General features: G+C 36.8%; 1 protein-coding gene across 1 annotated transcript in view; it reads right to left on the bottom strand.

Annotated features, from left to right (window-relative positions):
* Positions 1–24,561, bottom strand: part of LOC131900978 (zinc finger protein 120-like) — a 97,431-nt gene that overhangs the window by 33,930 nt on the left and 38,940 nt on the right. The window contains exon 7 of the mRNA XM_059252279.1: positions 17,989–18,084. Coding sequence (XP_059108262.1) covers positions 17,989–18,084 — 96 coding nt within the window. The remainder of the gene's footprint in view (positions 1–17,988; positions 18,085–24,561) is intronic.

The following is a 24,561-nucleotide window of genomic DNA, read 5'->3' as shown; positions in this document are numbered from 1 at the left end:
ATTGATCAATGAACTCAATTGTTGCACAGGTCCCTGTTCATTTATATCTCTCCACTAAAAGCAAGAGAGATTAGGGGTTACTCATTAACTGGTATATTTTTTTTTCTTACTGACCAGTCAAGGCCTAGAATGGAAAGAATTGGAGGCCATTTTTCCCAGCACTGGGAAGCAGAGGCAGGATTAGCTGTTCAATGCTATTCTCAATTACATAGAATGAGGAAAGCTTAAACTAAAGGAGACATTGCTCTACACAGAAATCAACATCACTTGAGAGAAAAGGAATAAAACTACTGATTACCTAGAGACATTGGAGAACAGAAACAGATAGAGGTAAGAGCAGTAATGCAATAAAAATGATACCAATAAGTAATCTTTAAAATGATAAATAATGCAACTTTAAGATAAAAAAATTTTGCTATATTGATTTTGAAAAAGAAAAGCCCTTCCCTAGTGGACAGGATGTCATTAATATGAGATAGATTGATCTTGCCCATTTGCATATGTTGGCTGCTGAGATCTATAACTTGGCACACCGAGTTATAGTCATTGACCTCTTTCTCAAACCTCTGAGCTAACATAACTGTGTCAAGCAGGATTTGACATATCTGCATATGAGAATTGCCTAATAGCAAATTCAATATTCATTGGCTCAAGATAATTTTCAGAAACTCTACACTCACACAATCAGGTCTGTGATCATTCACATCACATAAATTAAAACATGATGAGAAATTATAAAACAACTCCTCTTACCACAATCAGGTCTTTTTTATAATAGTGACTCCAGCAGGTGATTGTCTACCCTGCTTCCCCCTGAAGTGTGCACAATAAACTGTTTCTGCTATTTGGTCTGGACTCAGAAGCAATGCAAAACCTTTTCTGGTGACTGCATTGGATAGTCAACTACATGACTCAAATGGATAATTTTAAAACTCTGAGGTGCTACAATCATTTAATTTAAGAATTTTGAAGGTGTAGTATAGAGAACAGTGAGATCATTGGCCTGGAGAGCAAGAGAATGGAATCAGGGACACCAGAGTCAACATAAAAGAGCTTGTCTCCAAAACATTTTTCTAACAAGATGGAAAATCTGCTGTCCTAGAATTATTATTGATTTCCCAGGGAGAAATCACACTTAGGATACAAATATAGAAAAATACCTTTAATGATAGTATGCATCCATCTCTGGCAAATGCTTAAATAGGAGACAGCCTGGACACATTTTGCATTCACCATGTGCACTCATCCTTGTGTCTTTTAGCTTCATTCTCCAGGTTCCAGTTTGAATAATGTAAATAGAGACTAGCAACTTGTAGGTCTTGCCGTTTGGGCAGATGGATGAGTTAGATAGCAAAAATATTCCCAGAATTATTTCTTAAACATACCAGACACCTGAGACAGCAGGTCATTCTTTAGTGACATTGTGCCTGGCTAAAGCTGACAGGGGATGAGAATGATGGGAAAAGTGGAAGGTAGTAAAGATAAGAGCTGGGTTGGGGAGGTCTTGCACAAGCTATATTGTATGCCATGTAAGCTTCTTAAGGAAAATAGCATCCTGTATATTACTTCTAGGGGGGGAAATGGAAGGGAAAGAATGACTTCCATGAAGTCAGCAGAAACCATCATACAATGGGACAGACTCAGGTGGAGGCTAATCAAATATTGCCATAAAGGGGAACACAGGGCATCTCAAGAACATTACTGAGTAAGACCACCAGTGGTCTTGGGACTAATAACCACAGCTACATGTGGGATCTGAAGCCACCCCACCATAAAAGGTCTGGTTCCAGAACATTAGCAGTTCACCCAAACATATTTCTGGTTTTAGGCAAGGAGCTTTGTTTTATTGTCAGTACATCAGTCCCTAAGGGTAAGCTCCCAAGGCTTAGACTCCATGTTATTGCTAGCTCTACCAAGAATATTTCTCCTTTGTAACAGAGGGGCTAAAAGAAAGCCTTGCTTGATCAGGCCAGTCCTTAACACAACAGTATTTTTCTTTTCAAATTAATGTCACCTGGTGTTATATTGCCTATGTGGCAGATCTATGCTTTTCTCAAGAAAACTGGAATTTTATGGCATGCCAGGCTTTAAGGTTGTGTTTGACTTTATAACGTCTCAATAAGCAGCTTGTTAAAATTGAATTATTTGATATGTTTGGGCCTAGTGGCTTGTTATAAATTTGTAGTGGGTCCTTTGTGATGTTTTGGAGCCAAATATCTGGACAATCCTGACAAACATAAGTACATTTTACCCTTCTAATCTCTAATAAGCCTGGGTAGCATGTACTTATCATTGGGGTGTATTAGAGGTAGTCTTCCCTCCTCTTAATTCTATTTTGTGAGAATTACTATCTCCTAAGCATTAGTAAATCCTTTAAGTGACCAATTCTATTCATCTACATCACACCTTAGTGGGGAGTGCTATCCAATGCACGGGATGCCTTTTACAACCCCCCACAAAACTAACTCTAAGTGGATCTTACATGTAAAAATTAAATGCAAAACACTGAATCTCTATATGTTAATAGAAGGTATTCTCTAAATTTGGCATCCTACTTTCCATGAGTTCACCAGAATCTTGTTGAAGTTCAAAGATATTTGTTGGTGTTTTTTCTTTTTTTGGTTTTTTGAGACAGGGTTTCTCTGTGCAGCTTTGCGCCTTTCCTGAAACTCACTTGGCAGCCCAGGCTGGCCTTGAACTCACAGAGATCCGCCTGGCTCTGCCTCCCGAAGGCTGGGATTAAAGGCGTACGCCACCGCCACCCAGCTTTTTGGGGTTTTTTGAAACAGGGTTTCTCTGTGTAGTTTTGGTGCCTGTCCTGGATCTCACTGTGTAGACCAGACCAGGATCAAACTCACAGAGATCCACGTGGTCCTGCCTCCCAAGTGCTGGCATTAAAGGCTTGTGCCATCACCACCTGGCTCTTGCACCACCACAGCCCAGCTTCAAAAATGTTTTTAAGCACAGCTCCCTACTTCCAGGTCTGTGAGCAGATACTGCACATAGAGCAGTGATTCAGAGGCCTGCCCCTGGGTCTAGGGAGTTTCAAGTCCCATGTGGGATCTCAGAGGACAGAGATTCTACTGGCAGGTTCCCACCATCTGCTTCAACCTATCTGGAGACAGAAGCAATTCACTCACCTTTTCATGGTTTCCTAGGTCAGCCATGCTCTCTGCTCAACTCCCTGTAGCAGGGCTCACAGCACAGCACACAAAGCCAATAGCACCAACTCCTCTTGAAAGCCAAGTCAGAAACCTGTGGCAGCAGGAAGGACCCTGCACCACTTTTGACTGGCAGATCACCTGGAGGACCTGATTGGCTAGGGAGATCTGAGTGACAAGAGCACATCCCATAGGGTTACAATGTGCTTAAAAACAGAGCACAATGGTCCTTGTCCCTCCCTTCCCACCCCAGACAAAGACTTATTCTATATCAGAAGAAATATGCATTTCAATAGCACTTGCCCCAGGCTGCAAAGTAGACCTCCTCTCTTCCTGCTCTCCACAGGCATTTTGTCTTCCTCCTCCTGGACACAATGTGGCTAGCTAGCTTGTCCAGCCCACTATACTATGTGTGGTGGAGTGATTAGATGCCACACAGGTAGAAGGGTGCCCAAAATTTTAACAACTGTAGAGATATTTAAAGACACACAAGGAGAATGTTTGTTGTGTGACTTAACACTGACATCAGGTGAACTGAAGGTACTTTTTACCTGGTTGTCACATGGGCTGCAGACAAACAGCAAAAAAAAAAAAAAGCAGAAAGTAGATCACAAACAATATAATAGGTCTTTCTCCCATCAGGAAGGTGGAATATGGCTCCATTGCTTTAGGAGTTTTATTCCTGAAATTCAGAGCAAAGTTTTGGCAAAATAAATAATAATAAAGAATAGTCCTCATGGAAAGTTGAATACTTAGAGAGTAATGGAGCCAGGAAGAATGCATTTATGAGCACCATTGTTACCTAGCACATCTTTTTTCATAGACAGGTTAAAAAAAAAACACAACTGTATTATTTAAGCTTCTCTACATGATCAGAATGCATAGAATGAATCTTTCCATTTATGTAGAAAGTTGATTTCATAGAATATCTTATAAGCATGCAGTGTGGGAGAAAAAGGGAAAAAATCAGTAGCCATTTTGAGAGAAGTTTGCTCCTCCCCTCATTCAAAGGTATTTGTTAACCAGCAGTTTTAGAAGTTACCAGAAGTTGAACTTATAAGGCTTTGACAATAAATCTATGTATCCTGGACTTCGCAAAACAAGATACAGGGAGTAATGGGTTCAATTGACCAGAAGCTGAACTCAGAGGAGAGTAGAACTGGAACAATAATTCTGAATGTGTATATCTTGGGTTTAAAAAAAGCAGGACATAGGTTGTAAAAAAAAATATATCTCTGTAGATACCCTGAATCCTGCTAGTCATCAGTCACCTTATGCTTATAGTTCAGCCTGTAACTTCAAAGAACTACCTCACCCCTAGCCTCATTGTCCAATCCCCAGGTGCAAGTAAACATTTCTTATATAAACCCCTTAAAGTGAGTGCTCATGCTCATTGTGTCAGATGTTGGGTGTGGACCAAGCTTACTTGTTTTGTTATTGAAAACCTCTGTGTGCTTTCATTGGATAATGGCTCTGTGGTGGTCTTGGTTGGGGGTCTTGGGTGCTGGACACAACAGGAAGGAGATTATTTTAACTAGCCTTGCCTGCCATCTGTCTCAGGGCTGTGACATCATTGCAGAGAATTTCATTTTAAAGCTTTATTTTATTTTATGTATATGGATGTTTGCCTCCAGTTGTCTGTGCAGAGGAACCTGTGTTTTATGTAACAACACCTGGTGCTGCTTTTACCTGTTAAGCTCTCTCCCTAGGCCAATTTTTTTTCAGTTTTCTTAAGAAACTTTCTACTAACTCCACATACTATCCACAGATTCACACTCCTAACTCCTCCCACCTCCAGCCATCTTTTCTGAAGCCACCTGCATCCCCACATTCCCCAAATTGATGTCTCTCATGGGGAATCAGCAGAGTCCAGCACACTGAGCCTAGGCAGGTCCCAACCCCTTCCCACTGCACCAAGGCTGTGCAAGATGTCACACCACAGCCACCAGATTTCAGAAGCCTGCCCATAGACCAGGGACATCCTGATCCCCTTGTCTGGATGACCCCAAACAGTTCAAGCCAAACAACCATCTTCTGTGTACAGACGGCCTAGTCAGGTACCAGGTGGCTCCACAGCCATTATTCCATAGTTCATGGGCTTCCTACTAGTATAGCCAGTTATCTCTGCACATCCTCCCATCATGGTCTTGACTTCCCTTGCCTGAAGAATCTCTCCTCTCTCTCATCAATTGGATTCCCGGAGCTCAGCCTGGTGCCTGGCCATGGATCTCTATATCTGCCTCCATCAGTCACTGGACAAAGTCTCTATGATGACAACTAGGTTATTTGCTAGACTGGTCACCAGAGTAGACCAGTCCAGGAACCCACTAGACCACTTTCAGCAGACCAAGCTGAGGTCAACCTTGTGGATTCGTGAGAAGCTCCCCAGTACCCTGCTTCTTCCTATTCCCATGATGTCCTCGTCTATCATGTATCTTCCTCCCTGCCCTCCCACTGTGTCCCTGTTCCAGCTTGACCCTCCCATTTCCTGATGTTTTCATCCCTCACTCCTTGCCCTATGCCCCCCACCCAGTCTACTCATGTAGCTCTAATCCACTTCTCCTTCACAGGGTCATCCATGTGTCCCTCCTAGGGTCTTTCCCTGTTAGCTAGCCTCTCTGGAGTTGTGTGTTGCAGTCTGGCCATCCCTTCCTTCACGTTTAGTATTCACTTATGAGTGAGTACATACTATGTTTGTCCTTCTGAGTTTGGGATACCTCACTTAAAATGATATTTTCTAGATGCATCCATTTGCCTGCAAATTTCACGATATCATTGTTTCATACATTGTGTATATGTGCCGTGTTTTCTTTATCCGTTCTTCAGTTGAGGGACATCTAGGTTGTTTCCAGGTTCTTGCTATTACGAATAATGCTAATATGAGCATAGTTGAGCATGTGTCCTTGTGGTAAGATTGAGCATTCCTTGGGTATATGCCCGAGTGGTATAACTGGCTCTTGAGGAAGACTTATTCTCAATTTTTTCAGAAACCACCATACTGATTTCCAGAGTGGCTGTAAAAGTTTGCATTCCCACCAACAATGGAGGAGTGTTGCCCTTGCTCCACATCCTCTCCAACATAAGATAGCTCTTATATCTTAAATTAATCCAATTCTATTTTTGTATATTTTGCCACATGTTCCAGGGCTTACCGGTCTGCTGGCATCTTGTTCCTTGGGTGGCATGCTGGTATCTCTCCAGACTCCATTTTTCTCTTTCCCGTCTCCTACCTTGTATTTCGTGCCTGCCTCTAAGCTGACTGTCCAAAGGCCAAATCAGCTTATTAATTAACCAATGGGAACAACATATATTCACTGAAAGGACCAAGCAGATGCCATAACAAGCTGCTCAGTCTTCTCTCTGAGATCAGGCCTCAATTTCAGTTTCCTGAGACTTGAGCAAGCAGTTTCTGGGAGGGCTATGAACAAAAGACATAGTCCTTGAAGTAGCTCCCTTTCTGCACATACTCTGTCTGCTCAAAGTTCAGCCAGATGTTTACTCTCTGGGGCCCCTCACCAACTTAGAGTTATGTGCAGTACGTGCTTGACCAGCCAGCCCCCATGGTGGCTCAAGGACAAAGCCTGGGACTTGTGCTGGACTGCCCCCAAAGTTATAAATTGTAACCACCAACCAGTAAATTCAAAGGTTACATACCCTCACCCAATTAAAAGAGAACAGAGATAAAAATAAACCAATCTGAGTTGCACCCGTGCAAAACTCCCCCAACCCCCCTGAAGGGCTTGTGGATTTTGCCTTTAAAAAGCTAGCCACACAAAGAAAAAGCAAGTTCCTCCTGGCCTCACGACTACGAGTGAGTGCTTTGGATCGAGCTTCCCTGCCCGCGGCTTGTAAACAAACAGAAATAAACCATGCTGTTGCATTCTGAACCTAAGGTCTGTGGTGAAGTCTTTGGGGTCCCTATCTGGGCCTAACATTCACAGTGCATAGGAAGACATCCTCCAGCAAACTATATTTTAATTGGACTTAATATCTGCTTAAAAAGAGAGAAACCACTCTTGGTACTGGAAGCCTATCTATCTATTCAGTGCCAATGAAGTCATGGTTATTGAGAAGTCTCTACTAATACCAAATTTCTGGACCAGTATAGTCTCTAATAATAAAAAAAAACATTTGGGCTTATACTTACATGTCAGTTTAGTCTAAACAACTTAGCAAAGAAATTTTTATTGACAACATACGAAGTCCTCTACAGAAAACCACAGCCAATTAAATATCATAGTGGTGGATTCTAGGCACAATGGACATGTCTAAAACAATGACTGCACCCATGTCTTAGAGAATATTATGAAAGTTGAAACAGAAATATTTAATTGCCAGATGCTCAGTGAAATTCCTGTGGATTGTATCTCTTTATGTCAGATTTATACTCATTTAGTCTTAGAAACAACTGCCTAAACATGATCTGAATAAGTACAGCACCAATTGATATGCAGAGAAGGGCAAGGAAAAGCCCATGACACGTCAACTTTACAAAAATGCTATAAGAAACTAAGGATTGCTCAGAATAGAAAAAGGAACTTCTTCAAAAGAGAACACAGTGATTGCTTAACTAATGCATCAGTTAAGTTATGGAAAAAATAATTTCCATGCAGAGTAGTAAAACAGGTTTTCTTGCTCATTTCAGATATTATCATTGGTTAACATGACCAATTTTTTGGTTGGGATCCAAAATTTCTGACAGAGACTCAAATGTTAAGTAGTTGAACATTTGTGCACTATGTTCAGAAGTTCCGCTGTTGGGGGGTTATAAGCACAGGAAGGCCCTAACCAGAAGATGATGCCTTTGTGATATAATCAGAGTTGTAGCACATATCTTACATAGACCATAAAGTTTCAATGAGATGAGTAGCATTTTGTACATATGTTCTCATCATTACTGACTGAAATAAGAGAAACATGGGGGCAAAATTAGCCTTTCATCCATTTGCTGATATTTCATCTGCAATTTTCTTAGAGCAATTGAACTTAGTAGACCATCTTCAGTGACTTAATGTTGCTTGCTTGAATATTTCCTTACATAATAGAACTATGTCAGCAGGCATGAGATCACACATGGGCATATGTACACATATACACACATAAGTAGAAACACTAATCAGAGGTTGACTCTTTACAAACCTATTTTTAACTTAATGTACTTGAAGTTATAGGTACAACCACATAATGAATAGTAGGAGATTAGAAGAAGAGTTATGGGAAATACTGTGTGTGTAGTATTTTAATATTGAATAATGTCCTACAAATAATGCATTCACATAATATGGCACATAATTTTTTGTTAAATTCAATACCTCTGTTATACTACAATAGCCATTTAGAATAGTTTTCTGCCAGCAATCTGACCTGGTTATGGCCAGGTCTTGGAGAGGAGGAAAAGAGTAGGTATGGATAGGTTGAGTCAGGGATAATCACCCAGAGAATCTTGCAGCCTGGTTGACTAGTAACCAGAGCAATTCTTTGTTTATATAGAATTCAGTGGGAAAGAATAGATTCATATTGGTCCAAAACATAGGTCAAATCATGTTTTTGGACATGAGTTTAACTATTTTCTCTTGCACATCTGCGGTTAAAAGTTTAGTCAAGCCGGGCGGTGGTGGCGCACGCTTTTAATCCCAGCACTCGGGAGGCAGAGCCAGGCAGATCTCTGTGAGTTCGAGGCCAGCCTGGACTACCAAGTGAGTCCCAGGAAAGGCAAAAAGCTACACAGAGAAACCCTGTCTCAAAAAACAAAAAAAAAAAGTTTAGTCAAAATTGATGAAACATAACAAAACAATGTTACCTTTTACAAACATTTTTCTTGAAGTTTAGTAATTATTGATAAACCATTATCTTTTACAATCAATTTTCCTCATCAACTCTATAACCCAATTTATACAAATCTAGAGGCATATGACAGCCTGCTCTCAGGCTGGTAGCTTTTATGGCTTTAAGGACTCTAGACAAAGATGAAATTTCCAAGCCAGGCTGGGAAGATTTCCATATTACCAGCAGTGTATTATTAACTCTTCATAGTCAGAGTGCCCAAGAAATTTCCCCAGGCCAAAGTTGCTGCAGTCATTACTCAATTTCTGGCATAAGCCAATAAACATTTTATATCTTTAAATATTCAAAATAAATATTTTATATCTTTGTAGAATTTTGTTATATGTCTAATCCTGACATTCTTTCCTTCCTTGCTCACAGACAGCACAATGGTTCTTCATGAGCTAACTTTTCTAAGAAAGGGAGGTTGTGACACCTCATCATTTTATTATCTTTTCATATCAGACTTTGCCCACAAATATGAGTTTCTGTGTGGGACAGAGGAACTTTTCCTAATTTTACTATATTGCTTCATGTGCCATGTAATTGCCTGAGTGTACAGTGGAAAGGGTCTTGCAATCTGTTCTGTGGCCAACTTCTCAGCCCACTGAATCTTGTGGACCTTCATGTTTACTTTGGTTTGATTATGTTGTTCTTGAGTATGTTTTAAGAATATTGCATGTCCTCATAAAGAGATTTCTGGCTTCTATATGTGTGTCACAACTTCCAAGATATAAGGAGGACAGTGAACTAGATAAAGCTCTCTCCCTAAAAGTGAAAGGTATAGTGTGCTCAGGACTTTACTGTGGAAGCTTAGAAGCAGAAATCTTGGGAGAAGACATAAATCACTCATAATAATTTTTCCAGCAATCCAAAATCCCCAAATTGTACAAATATTAGAAATCCCAAAGTATGCAACACATAGAGCTCAAAACCAAAAATGGCATGGCAGCCAGTATAGTGCTCAGGTTTTCTAGATCTTCTTCAAGCAGCTGCGAAGGCTTTCTGACTTTTGTCCTACCCATCTGATATGGCAGCATCAGTATTGTGCATGTTACTTCAGTAAAAATTTCTTCAGGAAGTCTTTTCTAGTGAAATCAAACATTATGTCTCAATTATAAGAGATCTAAATTAATTTTTTCTGGGGGTAAAAGTAATGGGGAAGAGTTAAATTGTGTGGATAATTTTCTATCTTAGATGTACATTTTGTATTACATTAATGAACATAATACACTATGTTCTTTAAAATAAGTTAAATTTTTCTCAAGTTGAAAAATTAACATGTACATGAACAAAACTGTGAGATCAGGCATTGAAGAAACAATTTCTGCTTTAAACAAGTTATCTTTCCAGATTTGAAAGCTAGTTTCAAGTTATTAGCTTATATGGGGACTAGTATAGTATTTACTTTCATGTATTCTAAAAATAGGTAGAATTTGCAGACAGTTGTTATTGTTCATTTCTGTCTATAAAATTTTATTACAGAAATTCTAATCTCAGGCTCATTAGTACTTAATAATTAGGTAATTTTCTTTCTTAATGAGAAATTATAAATATGATTCTTTGTAAATGCTCAAATAATTGCTTCTCCATTTAAATAGACAATTTCTCTATAGCTTTCCTGTCCAGTATGTCCCCAGAGATAGATCTAAGTGGCCTTGTGTAATAATAAAGATAATACAGAGAGATATAACACTGGGACCCAAAGAAAGCTGGGATCATGTGATCAGTGCTCTCTGAGGTGAAACAACAATACCTTAGCAGTTTTGTGTCAGTAATACCTACATTCAAATACAGTTAAAGATTTACTGCATGGTGATAATAAAAAGGCAGGGTTACTATATAAAGCCATGCACATACTCATGCTTCACTCCTCTCATTCCTTACAATCTCTTTAGCCTTGAATTGTTTAGGCCTAAACATCTAAAAAGAGCAAATTATGGTGAATACCCAACATCTCAAAGCATCAGAAAATTGAACACAAATTTTATTATATTTACTGATAATTGAGAAACATTGTGGACTAATTTGACGTTCAAAACAATATATTATATTATATAAAATCTCAAATATTAGCAACATAAATATTTGTAAAAAAGTTACAGCAGTCTCAGATAGATATCCTGAACCATAAAATATACAGAAAATTATATAGTGAATTTGACGTGATATAGTTATCCATAAAATTATCCTGGCATAAGACTTCACATTTTTAATTATTGTGTTTTTTCTGTTGTCAAATTAATCCTATATCATTTTATAACATGATTATTATGTAATTCAGTTTGATACATTGCTATATATGTAGATTGTTTTCCAAAGAATATTTTTGTGAACATAAATTTTATTTCTTGGTAAAATGTTTACAAAAATCACACAAAGCATAGGGCTTCCTGATGTCACTCATCTGACATAGATTAAGGTTAGAACATTTGTTAAAAGTTACCTTTCACTACTCACATTATAAAGAATGCTTTTATTGTATGAGTCCTGGGCAATACTTACCAAATGAGTTTGTTTCATTCATGAATTTTCTGACATGCTCTAAATTTTAAACTTCCTGTAAAGTTTTTTTAAATTCTGTATATTTGTTAAGTTTCTTCCTGATACTTACACTCTGTTAGGCAAGAATACCTGAGGACTCCACAACACTTGCCACATTCTTAATATTGTATAGGTTCCCTCTAGTATGGATTATGTGATAATCTTCAAGATTTAAGAACCCAGATAAGGTTTTCCCAAATGCTTTGTATTTGTAAGCTTTTTCTAATGTATGGTTTTAGTGAGTTTTTGCAGAAATGATCATGAGAAAAAGATATAACATGTAACACATTCATTACAATTTTAAGGATTCTGCATTCAATGGGCTGTTAAGGCCTTGAACACTTGAATCATAGGCAAAAGGTCAGCCACAATCTGTGTATTTGTAGCTTTCTTCTCCATTATGAATTCTTTGATAAACTTGAAGTGTTCAGTCCCTGGTAAAAGATTTGTCACATTCTTTTCATTTGTAAATTTTCTCTCCTTTGTGGATATTTTGATGTCTTTTTAGAGTTGAGATCTGCCTAAAGGACTTTCCACATTCTTCACATTTGTAAGGTTTCTCTCCAGTATGTATTCTTTGATGACCTTTTAGTGTTGAGCCTAAAGTAAAAGACTTTCCACATACATTACATTTGTAAGGTTTATCTCCAGTGTGTATTCTTTGATGAACTTTTAGTACTGAGTCTACTGTAAAGAACTTTCCACATACATTACATTTGTAAGGTTTTTCTCCAGTGTGTATTCTTTGATGAACTTTAAGTTTTGAGACTACAATGAAGGACTTTCCACATACATGACATCTGTAAGGTTTCTCTCCTGTATGTATTCTTTGATGAACTTTTAGTGCTGAGCCTACTGTAAAGAACTTTCCACATACTTTACATTTGTAAGGTTTCTCTCCAGTATGTATTCTTTTATGAATTTGAAGTGTTAAACTTTGAGTAAATGACTTGTCATATATATTACTCTTGTAAGGTTTATCTCCACTATGGATTCTCTGATGAACTTGAAAATTTGAGGCCTTGTTAAATGACTTGCCACATTCTTTACATTTGTATAATTTCTCTCCAGTATGGATCCTCTGATGAATATGAAGTGTTGAACTCTGAGTGAAAGATTTGCCACATGCTTCGCATATGAAAGGTTTTTCTCCAGTATTGGTTCTCTGAGGAAGATGAAGAGAAAACCCAGAATATGTGCCATATTCTGTACATTTGAAAGCATTCTCTTCAGTGTGAATTTTACAATGAGCTCTATATTGTGAATCATGTAAAAGTAACATGTCATGCTCTGGACTTTTGTGTGATTCTTTTGTCATATGGATTTTATAATGCTCCTTAAGTACTGATAATATAGAAAACAACTTTCCACACATTTTACATTTGTACAATTTTTCTCCAGTATGAACCACATTAATTCTAAGGAGGTCTGAACATCTCGTGTAACTCCTCACAAATTTTTTATATTTTTGTCCAACACTGAATCTTGGATCCCTCTCAAATTTTGAAGGGTCGATGAAATACTGTCTACATGCTTTGGATTTTGGTTGTTTCCCTTCAGTGTTGCTTGATTCATTTTGAATATTTGGAAGGATATTGCAGGATCTGAATTGAAATAACACAGAGTTAGCTTTTTGAGGAGAAGCTGGAACTTCTTCATCTATTCTGTCAGGAATGTCAGTGATGGGTGCTGGATGAAGATCATTTCCATCAGCATATGATTCAGGGTCCTCATTGTCAGATCTACATGCCCAGAATTTCCTGATGAGTAATTCCCCAAAGCTATTACATCCAAAGTGTCCTGATATTTCTCTTTGGCAAGTATCCTGAGTATACTCTTTTGGGAACAAGTGAATGGGATAAAAAAAACAGAGCTGGAAGAAATAAAAGGCAATTATTATCTAACTGTGTAGAATTAGACAAAAATAATATAGAAACCATTTCATAAAATGATACCAATATGTGGAAAGTAGCAAAAACTTGTAACAGAAACATTCAGCACTTCATCCATAAGGAATTAATGTCCAAAAATGATGAACATGGAGAAGTCCATATCATGAATTTATATTTTATATGTAAAATTTGAAAGGTTCCTCTTTAAGCATGTTATAAAATCAACAGCTGTAAACATTATTTTTAGAATATGAAATGAAACTACTAGCCATTATTAAACACATTCTGTTCAATTGGAAAATACATTATCAATTTAGACCAAAATCACATTTCCAAACACATAAATGATAAAATGATAGAAATGAAAATAATATAGTATATATATTTTCTCTCATTAATAACTATTAATGCATGTGAATACATTGGTATTCTGAGAAAGTGATTATAAAAAAACAATAAAATGATAATGAAACACAAATGTACCTATCAGGTCCACAAAGCTTTATGACCACGAGGAGAGAAATTTTCAAAATCCTCACACTCAATGTGATAATTCTCTAAGAATTTTATTTTTTCAGATGCCTAAGAATATCTTAAATTGATAAAAGACTGGCCTTTCATCTCCTCATTTGGAAAGCAGAGGCAGAGGCAGGTGGATCTCTATGGTATGAGGCCAACCTGATCTACATATTCAGTTCCAGGCCAATCATGGCTACATGGTTAGAGACCTTGTCTCAAAAAAGGGGAGGGTTAAGAAAAGTAAATTATATGTCCAGGCAGGAAAAAGTGCCAACAGAATCAATTAGGCCAAGTGGCGCTGGGCAACATTAAGATGCATGGGTTTCTCCCCTGTAAAACAAGTTGTCAGGAATGCAAATGCTGATCATGGCCTCACTATGTCCTCTCCTAGTATAACTAATAGAACCATCCCAGAGGGCCCTTCAATATGAATCACAGTCTGGCTTTTTCCTAAAGTGCTCTTCAATGACTACAATGCAGAGTATAAATGGTGGCCAGAGTGCATTACAATCTGTTTTTCCAAAGAGTCTTAGATCTCTAATATGGTTTGGATTCAGAAACAGAAAAAAAGGCAAGCTGGGCAGTGGTTTGTCACATATCTTTAGTCCCAGCACTCAGGAGACAGTGGTTTTAATCCCAGAACTCTGGGGGCAGACTCCAGCAAGTCTCTGTGAGTTCAAGGCCAGCAAGGACTAAAGAGCAAGTTCCAGGACAGCCAGGACAGTTACACAGAGAAACTCAGTCCCCCCAAAAAACAATGAGATTATAAAAGCCCTACTGAATAAAAGTTACATTTTCAAAGTAGACTGAAATGTAGAATTCTATTTCAAAGTGAAATATCATAACTCAGAATTTACATGTGAAATTTGAAAATTCTTTTTTAATATAGATTTAATTTAAAAATATATTATTTCATTTCAAGTTTATTCCAGCCACTTTTGCTCCAACTCTTCCCATATCCTCAAATCAATATTGGAACCTCCATTTGATAATTGTTACTCTTAAGTGTTTATGTATGTATTTTTTCAAATATATATACTATATATATATATAAAACTTCAGAATGTTAGTCCAGCTTTATTATTAGTGATTATATCACTTCAAGTCTCACCACTTTGCATTAGACAAACAATAATGGAGATAACCTATGACAGATGGCAACTCTCCTTGTCAGAGCATTCATTGGGTGTCTGTAATTTTTGATTAGGGATTTGAGATAGAGGAACACTATAAATTGGTAAACAAAAATTCAGGAGGGTTGTTCAGTTATCATAGATGGAAAATCATTACAAAAGGTGAAAGAAAGACTAGTAATAACAATAGCACCTAGTACAAGCATTGTTTTAAAGTTTCTGGTATAAAATAAATATGTGCAATGAGTACACCATGACTTTTTTCTTTCCTATCTATATGTCCTTGAACTTTATCTTATCTTAGACTGACACTTAGGACTTCAAACAGAACATATAACAGGTATGAAGAGAGTGAGTATCCTTTATTTTCCCAATTATATAGAAGAACTCTTTTGAGTTTCCTTCATTTAGAATGATTATGTTGGTAATTATCTTGTAAAAATAACATATTCTCTTTTATGTATATATGTTTTTCCTACTGCTGAATTTTTATAATGAAGGAATGTTGTATTTTGTTAAAAACCCTTTCTGTGTTCAATGAGAAGATCATTTGGTCCTTTTCTTATAGTCTGCTCTCCTAATATTTTACATGTATTGATTTACTTAAGTTGATTTCCATTAACATCTCTTGGATGAAGCCACCTTGATCCTAGTAGATAATTATGTTGAGATGTTTTTGAAGGGGAAATTTTCAAATTTGTCATATAATTGGAAATATATTAGTGTTAGTTCTTCTCTGATGGTCTGGTGGGTTTCTGTCCTGAATCCATCTGGCTTTCTTTATTTGAGAAGTTTTCATTGTTCCATCTATTCAACTTTAGGACATGTGACATAATGAATTATTTATGCCATTTGATTTATCTGTGTTATGTATGCTAAAAATGCATGCATTTGTTATTGATATTATGTATATTGTAGGTAAATAGATGCAACTGAAAAGAAATATTCTAAGTGTCTTAACCCAGAAAGACAAATACTGCATATTTTCTCAAATATTTATAGGCTAGCTTTCAAGATTTGGGTCTCCCTGTTTTCTATAGTGTTTAGGTAGACTGAGGATATAGGGTTCTTTTCCACAGAAGGGATGATTTAAAACAGTATTGTTAAAAAGAATGAGAAATTAAAACAGTATTAAGTCATGAAAGTGATGATAGAGTAGTGTAGAATAGCAAATACAAAGAGGAGTAACTATGATTACAGTCGTTTTTATGATACCCTGAAGAATATATTTATATATTTATTGACTATGTATGTGGCATACATATGATTAGAGAGTAGTTTTCAGAAAAATCTTTTCACTGTCTGTGCCTTGTTGATTGAACTCTGGTCATATTTGAAGGGAAGCATCTCTACCCATTATGTTATCTCTCGGGACCACATGAAAAATCTTTGAAGAAACATAGGGAACCATACTTCTGTAGAAGCTTGTTAAAACACATACTTGTCTAAAAACTATTTAAGTGTCATTATGGTATAATGGTGTAGTCAATACTCAAACTGGAAATCATGTGCCAACAAATAAAGCCTCCTGTACAAGTAAGTAATGGGTTACGCTGTTTTCTTGTGTTACAGTCAAACATAGCGGGTAGAGCCTTTGTAATTACTTATCACCAAGATTCCATGATGAGGCTCATATACTTAAAATATTGAATGGAAAGATATCAAACATGTGATCAACTAAACACTTCAACACAAGTAAAACTCATTCATAGTGTAGATGGCACTATTTGTGCTACATGAGGAGAAAAGACCTCATCAGACTTTGCCCGTTACAAACCATGTGACTGTATATTCTGACTTGTCTGAAATAAATGTTCAAAATTGGCACATTGTATTGGCAATAGCTAAACAGAATTTGATTGTCTAAAAGCCAACTCCAATATTGTAACCCATATCTGACACTGTTATTGCAGCTAAAAAACTGAAACCAAATTGGTCATGGGCCTAGATAAAAAAAATTGTTATTTTTCTGCTTGATAAACATGGCATTAAACTAATGCTATGTTGCTATACCCATAAATTTGTGCATCACTCATCCTTTACTAGAGAAGCTTAATATGGAAATTTTGGAGAACTACGCTCAACCTGTAGATAAAGATTCCTTTTTCTTAACCCTTGCATCAGGGTTCAGGTACCTATGAACAAATGGATGCAGAGGGAACGTAAAGGCAAGGAATGGTAAATGACTCCTGGGAAGAAGTTTACAAATATAGGAACAAGGGCCATACAATCACCAAGTTTGTGACAGTAAGACCAAAACACACAAAAGTCAAAGACATTTGAAATCTCAGCTTGTGAAATGAAAAGTAGGCCCAAAGTCACAACTCCTTGACAAGGACATGTCTGCAGTGCCTGGCTTCCAGGGTTAGAAAATCTGTTTTTCAGTTGAGTAACACCAGGGTATATCAATCATTTTTAAAGTCTTGTGTTCAGAAACAGTTGGCCAACTCAAATATTCCTTGATTTTTTATGGATTTTCTGTTTTTTCTTTGATAGAGGGAATGAGAAAAGATGGGGAATCATGACATTGGGTTAGTGTGGTAAGGGGTAGTATGCAAGAAGATTAATGAAGGAAAGATATATTAATCGAGACATATTCTAAAAAGTTTCAAAAAGTAAAGGAAAAACCTGAATCACTGACATACAGGAGAAAAATTCAGACATTTATAGGAACACAAAATAAAGCACCACATACATTGTCAAATTGTTATTGGCATACTAAATTTCATCTAATCATTCTTCTGATGAAATGAGGAAAATCATGCAAAATTTTCTGTGTGCTAGATCCTAGGGTACTATTCTAAATGAAATTCTCAGACATCACTTCTAGTAAGTAGCTGGGCTAATCCCACTGCAGTTGTGGTTTGTTTCTTGTTTTGTACTCTACATATAAACCATTGCTTCCTTCCAACTTACCTGGTTCTCTATCCTCTGCTACTTCTATGTTCATGATCCAGGGTTCATTGTTTTGTTTAAGCCAGGTGACTAGCTCTGGTTTTGATACAGAAAGACCTGTGAATTAGAAGAGGCATATGACAATTTAGTTACATGATCTGGAAAAGAGGTGAGTTCTAACACAGTGGATATGAAGGTACACAAGGAAAGATTCAGAAATGAAGTTTTATTAGTCCATACTTGACAGGTGTTGAAGAGTTTTAAGAAATCCATAATATTAATTGTATATACATTCAACTCTATTTACATTATGCCATTCCAAAAGTAAAACTATGGGAATCTGACTGTATTCACACATTATTTCTACTGAGTGACTGCAAAAAAATATATATGGGATTTAAGGGAGTATTTGTTAAATTAAAAGAACACTTAGATAAGAAAATTTTCAATAAGTACTATACTCACCAATATCTAGTAGTAATTGGGAGCTCAGATTCATTGATAGAAAACAATTCAAGTACTAATACAAGTACTAGATATTCATAGGGCTAATCAGCAATTATGAAATAATTTACTCTCACCTACAGAAACCAGGTTGCTGTAGTTCTCCAACATGACCTCTCTGTATAAATCCCTCTGAGATGTGTCCAGGCATTCTCATTCCTCCTTAGAGAAATTGATGGCCACATCCTTGAATGTCAATGGACTCTGAAGTGAAAATTCAATTTTTCTTTGTTATGATGGTTTGAGTCCTTATTTGCCACAGGAAAGAGCATTTAACTAAAGAATTCTCTGTATTATCAGTAATCTGGAATTTTCAAATGTTATACATTAAGATGGAGGACATTGTGACTTTTTCATGAAATCAAAGGACCCAACATCCAAACATTTCATGAAATATGCACGTTTTCTCAGTGATAAATAATGTCTGAAGTTGAGCACAGTAGGAATTTTTTTTTTCAATAGTCAACTCTAATATCAGAAAATTTGTAAATATTTCAGGTCATTAATTCATGTAGTTAGGTCTTACTGGAAAATAAAAGAGGCAGGAAATAGTGGAAAGCAGAATGTAGAACAGAAATGACAGTGATAATAAAGAATTTATATTAGAAATACAATAAAACACAAAATCATAGTTTTCCTCTAGTGAGGAATTATAGTGAAGATTGAGAGCTCTGTAAATGAAGAATTTATGTGTGGAATGTCAAACCATCTCATCCTTGTGAATGAATTTACCTGAGAACATGCCACCTTTCCTTGCCCTTCTTAATAGATCCTGTCAGGAAGTTTATCTTAAAGTTTCACCTTTCTGATACTATTCTGTGTGAAAGGCTGCAGCACCTGCATTCCACACTCAGAGATCAGAAAGCAGGTTAAAAATATTTGCAATTGGAGACTTGTGCCACAGCAGAGATGCAGAAACCATGAACATTTACAGACAGACCAAAACATAGTTTTGTCTTTCCAGCCTTGAGAAGATCCTTTACTCCTTCAGATCATGGAAATCTATACCACATGTGTATGTGGTGTCAGTAACATGCTTTAAATAGAGTCTGAACACAGCTGTACAGAGTTCTACAGACCCCCTTCCTCACATTCCATTTTCCTGAGATCATTAATTAAAACATAACTGACACCTGTATTTGAAATAGTGGATGGAATCTGAGGGATAGCCTCAACTGAAAGTATTTCTCACCCTGGGTAAGTAATATACTTGCTTACAACCAAGGCAGAGTAAAAAAATCATACCTCAACAGTGTCTCCAATGAGGCATTCCCTTTATCCATGTTTCTTTCTAAGATTCCATCATTTTACCGTATTTCAGTGAGGCAAATGATTAGATTCTCTCTTAAGTTTATTTTAAACAGTGAAAGAGCTTCTTTTGGATTCACTTGCAAATGTTGTATCTAAATAATGCCATCCCTGAACTCAATTTAGTACTTTTGGTTGTTAATAAAGACACTTCAACTCAAATCACATAAATTTTCTTTTTTGAGACTTTTTGATTATTTGTGAAATCCACAGGAATATAAGTACCTACAAGTACTCCATTTGTTCATTTGTTCAAAAAATGTACTATATAACCATGGGATGTGATATTGCATCAGCTCCCAGGGGAGTGATTGTTAGCAGGTGTCATCACAACACAAGGGCATTACAAGTTCATTGTAATATTAGTAGCTAGCAAAGAGAAATGATAGAATAGGCTCTGAATCTAGTCACAAAAGAGAAAAATAAAAAAGATAGAAACTTGCCTGATACAATAATTTCATACCACCTTATATCTGGCAAATTCCATTTGGAAATTTGTATTGCATTTAAACATTTCATCTTAGTATACAACACAGTATGTCTTTCATAGCAATACTACTTTAAACATTATACATTTAAGGAAGACATGTCATCCTTTTTCACAGTGCCTCCTTCTTGAAAAAGCCTATATTGAGCAAATGGATACCTGGGCAAAATGATCATGGAACATGGCTTCTTTCTCATTCATGGGAAATGTCTCAATACCATTCTCAGGAGGTATGTATGCATGTTCTTTTTGTCTTCCAAAAGGTTACATTATGCATTAACTCAGAGAATTTATGCTAAAAAAATAAAATGATGAGAAAACAGTGGAAAGCAGCATACATGGGGCATGCATTCAAAAGATTTTAACTTGACAACCACTTCAGAAAAAGAAGAATAAAGGTTTGTAGAAACTTAGAGGTAATGTAAAGGTTTGAGATCACAGCAAAAGAAGCATTTCTATGAGAACAGTCAATATGTCTCACATCCACTACATGCATTCATTTACCTGAGAAAAAGCCATCTCTCTTCCCCTTCTGTGTAGATTCTCTCAAGAAACTTTATCTCAAAATTTTACCTTTCTGATAATATTTTGATTTCAAAGCAGGAAAAGCCCCATATACATTCTACCACATTAAGACACTGGAAGGCAGGATCAAAAAGCTCCTTCTGTGTACTATAACAGTGCAAAGATTTAGAAAATCATGAACTCCCAGAGACAGAGAAAATGGTAGGTTCTACTTTCATGCATTAGGTAGTTAGGCTGTTTAGCCAGCATGGAAGACTTTAGTACAGACTTGGCAGCATGATTAAATTGACTTGGTAGAGCTACCAGAGCCAGGTTGGTATTTCAAGCTAAGGCTGAGCACAGCTGACATGGAGAATCATTAAGGATCCTCACATTCTCTTTCTCTGGGGTGGTTGATTAAAGCAAAAATGAGGCTTCCATGGAGGATAACAAACAGTATCTGTGATGTAGTCCCACATGAAAGTAATTATTCAACTGGGAAAAAAAATCTAGTTGCTTATGTCCAAGCAGCATGAAGGCAATACATTTCCCTCTAAAGTCTCCACTGACTTTTCCCATTGGTTGCCATGATACAATTTATAATATTAAGGTTCTGCAACTTTGCAGTGAAAGACATTATTAAAATTTTTCACAAATTTATATTCACAAGGACATTACTTCACCCAGGAACACTGTTAAGTAATTATGGGTGAAAATGAGGAGATGGGCACTGGTGGCAAATGCTTTTAATCCCAGCATGCAGGAGGCAGAGCCTGGTGAATCCCTGTGTGTTTGTGGCCAGCCTGCTCTACAAACTGAGTTACAGGACAGGGTCCAAAAGCAACACAAAGAAACCCTATATTGAAAAATCAAAAAGAGAAAGGAAGGAAGAAATGGAAGGAGGGAAGGAAGGTTGGAAGGAAGGAAGGGAGGGAGGGAGGGAGGGAAGGAGGGAGGGATGAAGAGAGAAAGAAAAAGGGAAAAAAGAAAGAAAAATGAGGAGAACTGGGTGCAATTCTTTACAATATGTGAGCTCCAAAGAACACTCTAATACCTTAAGATATTAGTAAAAAAAATACTGAATCCTATCCTTTATCTTCATTGTTTCTGTTGGCAATTTATCAGATATCGATGGTTACAATAAGAGGAATTCATGGAGCACTCCCTGGAAGTGACATTGACCACATAGAAATCTGCACACATACTCAGTTTATCTTTGTTTTCTACATGAATTGCATTGTAATTACTCAGACTCTCTATTAATATTTGGAATTAACTAGACAAAACTTTATTTACTTTTTGTCTTTTTCTGGCACTAAGGTAAAGTATTTACTAGACTCCGGGCTGTATAACATGCATGTCTTTGTGCAGAAATGAAGAATGCACAGAAACTCCACGGTGTTGCTTAAATTTCCATATTCATTTTTCACTTCCTACAAACTATGCATATTTTTTAAATGGGATTCTAATGAACACTAATTCCTCTCATTAAAAGGAAAGTCAAATTTTCAAAAGCTCTAAATAGGGTTAAAGAGAAACTACACCTAAACTGAAGAAGGCGCAATGACCTTGTTTGGGTATAGAATTCTGAAGCATAACCACTTCCTTCACGAATGATTAAACCTCTCACCACATTCAAGATGTATATATCAAGATTCTGCACAAAGAAACCAGACAGGAACCCAGAGAAGGAGGAATGAAAAAATGGGGGTAAAATTAAATGTAATCAGTTTAGAGAAATAGAAGCATGTTTATAACAAATAATACCAGCCATGTGCTTCTCCTTACTCACAGAAAGCATGACAAATCACAACTATGTTAATTTGCATGTATTTTCCCTGAAATTTATTTGGTAACTGCGTGCAATCTAATGGCTTCCTTCAAGACAAATCTGGTATCTGAATTGCATGGTTATTAGTTGACTGGTATTATCTAGTCTCTAGCTCTACTGTATCAATTCCACACCTGCAGAAGGCTCATGAGACTCATTGAGATTAGGTGAGGAATCTGCCTGGGCAGTGAAAAGATACCACCTTCTTCATTCATGCTTCTACCACGAGGTTCTATACCATTGCTTTTTTAAATTTTTTTTCAATTTAGATTTATTTATTTGTTATGTATACTTTATTCTGTCTGCATGTGTCCCTGCAGTCCAGAAGAGGGCACCAGATCTCATTACAGGTAGTTGTAAGCAACCATGTGGTTGCTGAGAATTGAACTCAGGACCTCTGGGAGAGCAGTTGGTGCTCTTAAACACTGAGGCATCTCTCCAGCACCACCAATGATTTTTAATTTTAGATTAAGGAAAATATATATCTGGCACAAATTGAATACATGTGTTGTCCTGAAACAGACACATTTCTATTCATGGACATAAGGCAGAGAAACACTCTGAGAGCAAATGCTCCACTAGGTTTGAGTTAAATGCTGCCTCTTTTCTCCTAATAAACTGGGATCTGCACCTTTTTCAAACTGCAGTTAGAAGTCACTTGTAAGACAGGAATAATCTATTTGTCATAAATCTTTCCTCCCTTTTTCCTTTAAGTTTCTCTTTATTGTTGACTTTAATTATTACTACAACATTCAGAAAAAAGTCATCTGAACTAGTTTGTGGCACATTAGAAATGGAAAGTACTCTGTATTTTCCTTGAAATTTCAATAAAAAGAAACAATTTGCCTCCATGCCTTCACATAAATAAGTTTGCACATGATTACAATCAGACACATGATAAAGCACATATGCAATGAGTAGAGTCTAACATTATTCAAGCCTTTACTTCAGCGTAGACACCCACCAGTTCCTTGCACCATAGTATTCAACTACTCCACTTAATTGACACAATTAAGGGAAGAACCAGTATTGTTGACATAACTTGTTCCACAATGACACTTCTCCTTAACATGTGACAAAATCACTTGTTAAACAAAACCAACATTTTCTAAAGTCAGAGCTAATTCTCTTCACTCTGTGGCAAGGAGCTACAACACAGAAGCACACACACACACACACACACACACACACACACACACCACAAAAAACAAGTTTACACACAACATTAATAAAACAGAAGCCCCTTACCCTATTCTATACTGTTGAATTATTGAACTTAAGGAGGCCACTACTTTCCGGCAAAGGTGTGATCTGTAGTATCCATAGTCAAGGGAAAAAAATCCTCCATTTTGTCTTCTCTGTGTGATTCAGGTCTTTGAATATGACTTCCTGAATCCACATCATACCCAATTCACAATGTGACATGAGAAACAGAGAGAACAACATAAGTTATGAGAAGTCAGTAGATTTTGGCTGTGTTTCACACACTCTCCAGTCATGATCAGTGAAGAAGTCTACTAATGCTCACAAGATCCACACTTCCTTTTCTTTTCTTTTCTTTTTTTTTTTGTTTTTTTTTTTCGAGACAGGGTTTGTCTGTGTAGCTTTGCGCCTTTCCTGGAACTCACTTTGGAGACCAGGCTGGGCTCGAACTCATACTCACCTGCCTCTGCCTCCCAAATGCTGGGATTAAAGGCATGTGTCACCACCACCTGGCACAAGATCCATACTTATAGTACAAGTGGCATTGCATTAGAGAAACCCCAGAACACTCGCTGGACACTGAGATAACTGCTTGATGATGTCAAAGCTGTTTAGAGGAAAAATAAGTCTGTTAAAAAATAAGCTAATAAAAATAATAATCATAATCAGTCAGGATGATAATATCTTTATTAACATAGAGATAAATATGAAGGAGACAAAATAGAAAACAATAAAACAGAACAGACAGAATTGAGGG

Source organism: Peromyscus eremicus, unplaced genomic scaffold (genome assembly GCF_949786415.1).
Source record: "Peromyscus eremicus unplaced genomic scaffold, PerEre_H2_v1 PerEre#2#chrX_unloc_1, whole genome shotgun sequence".
NCBI lineage: Eukaryota > Metazoa > Chordata > Mammalia > Rodentia > Cricetidae > Peromyscus > Peromyscus eremicus.
This window is presented reverse-complemented; position numbering and strand designations above follow the sequence as displayed.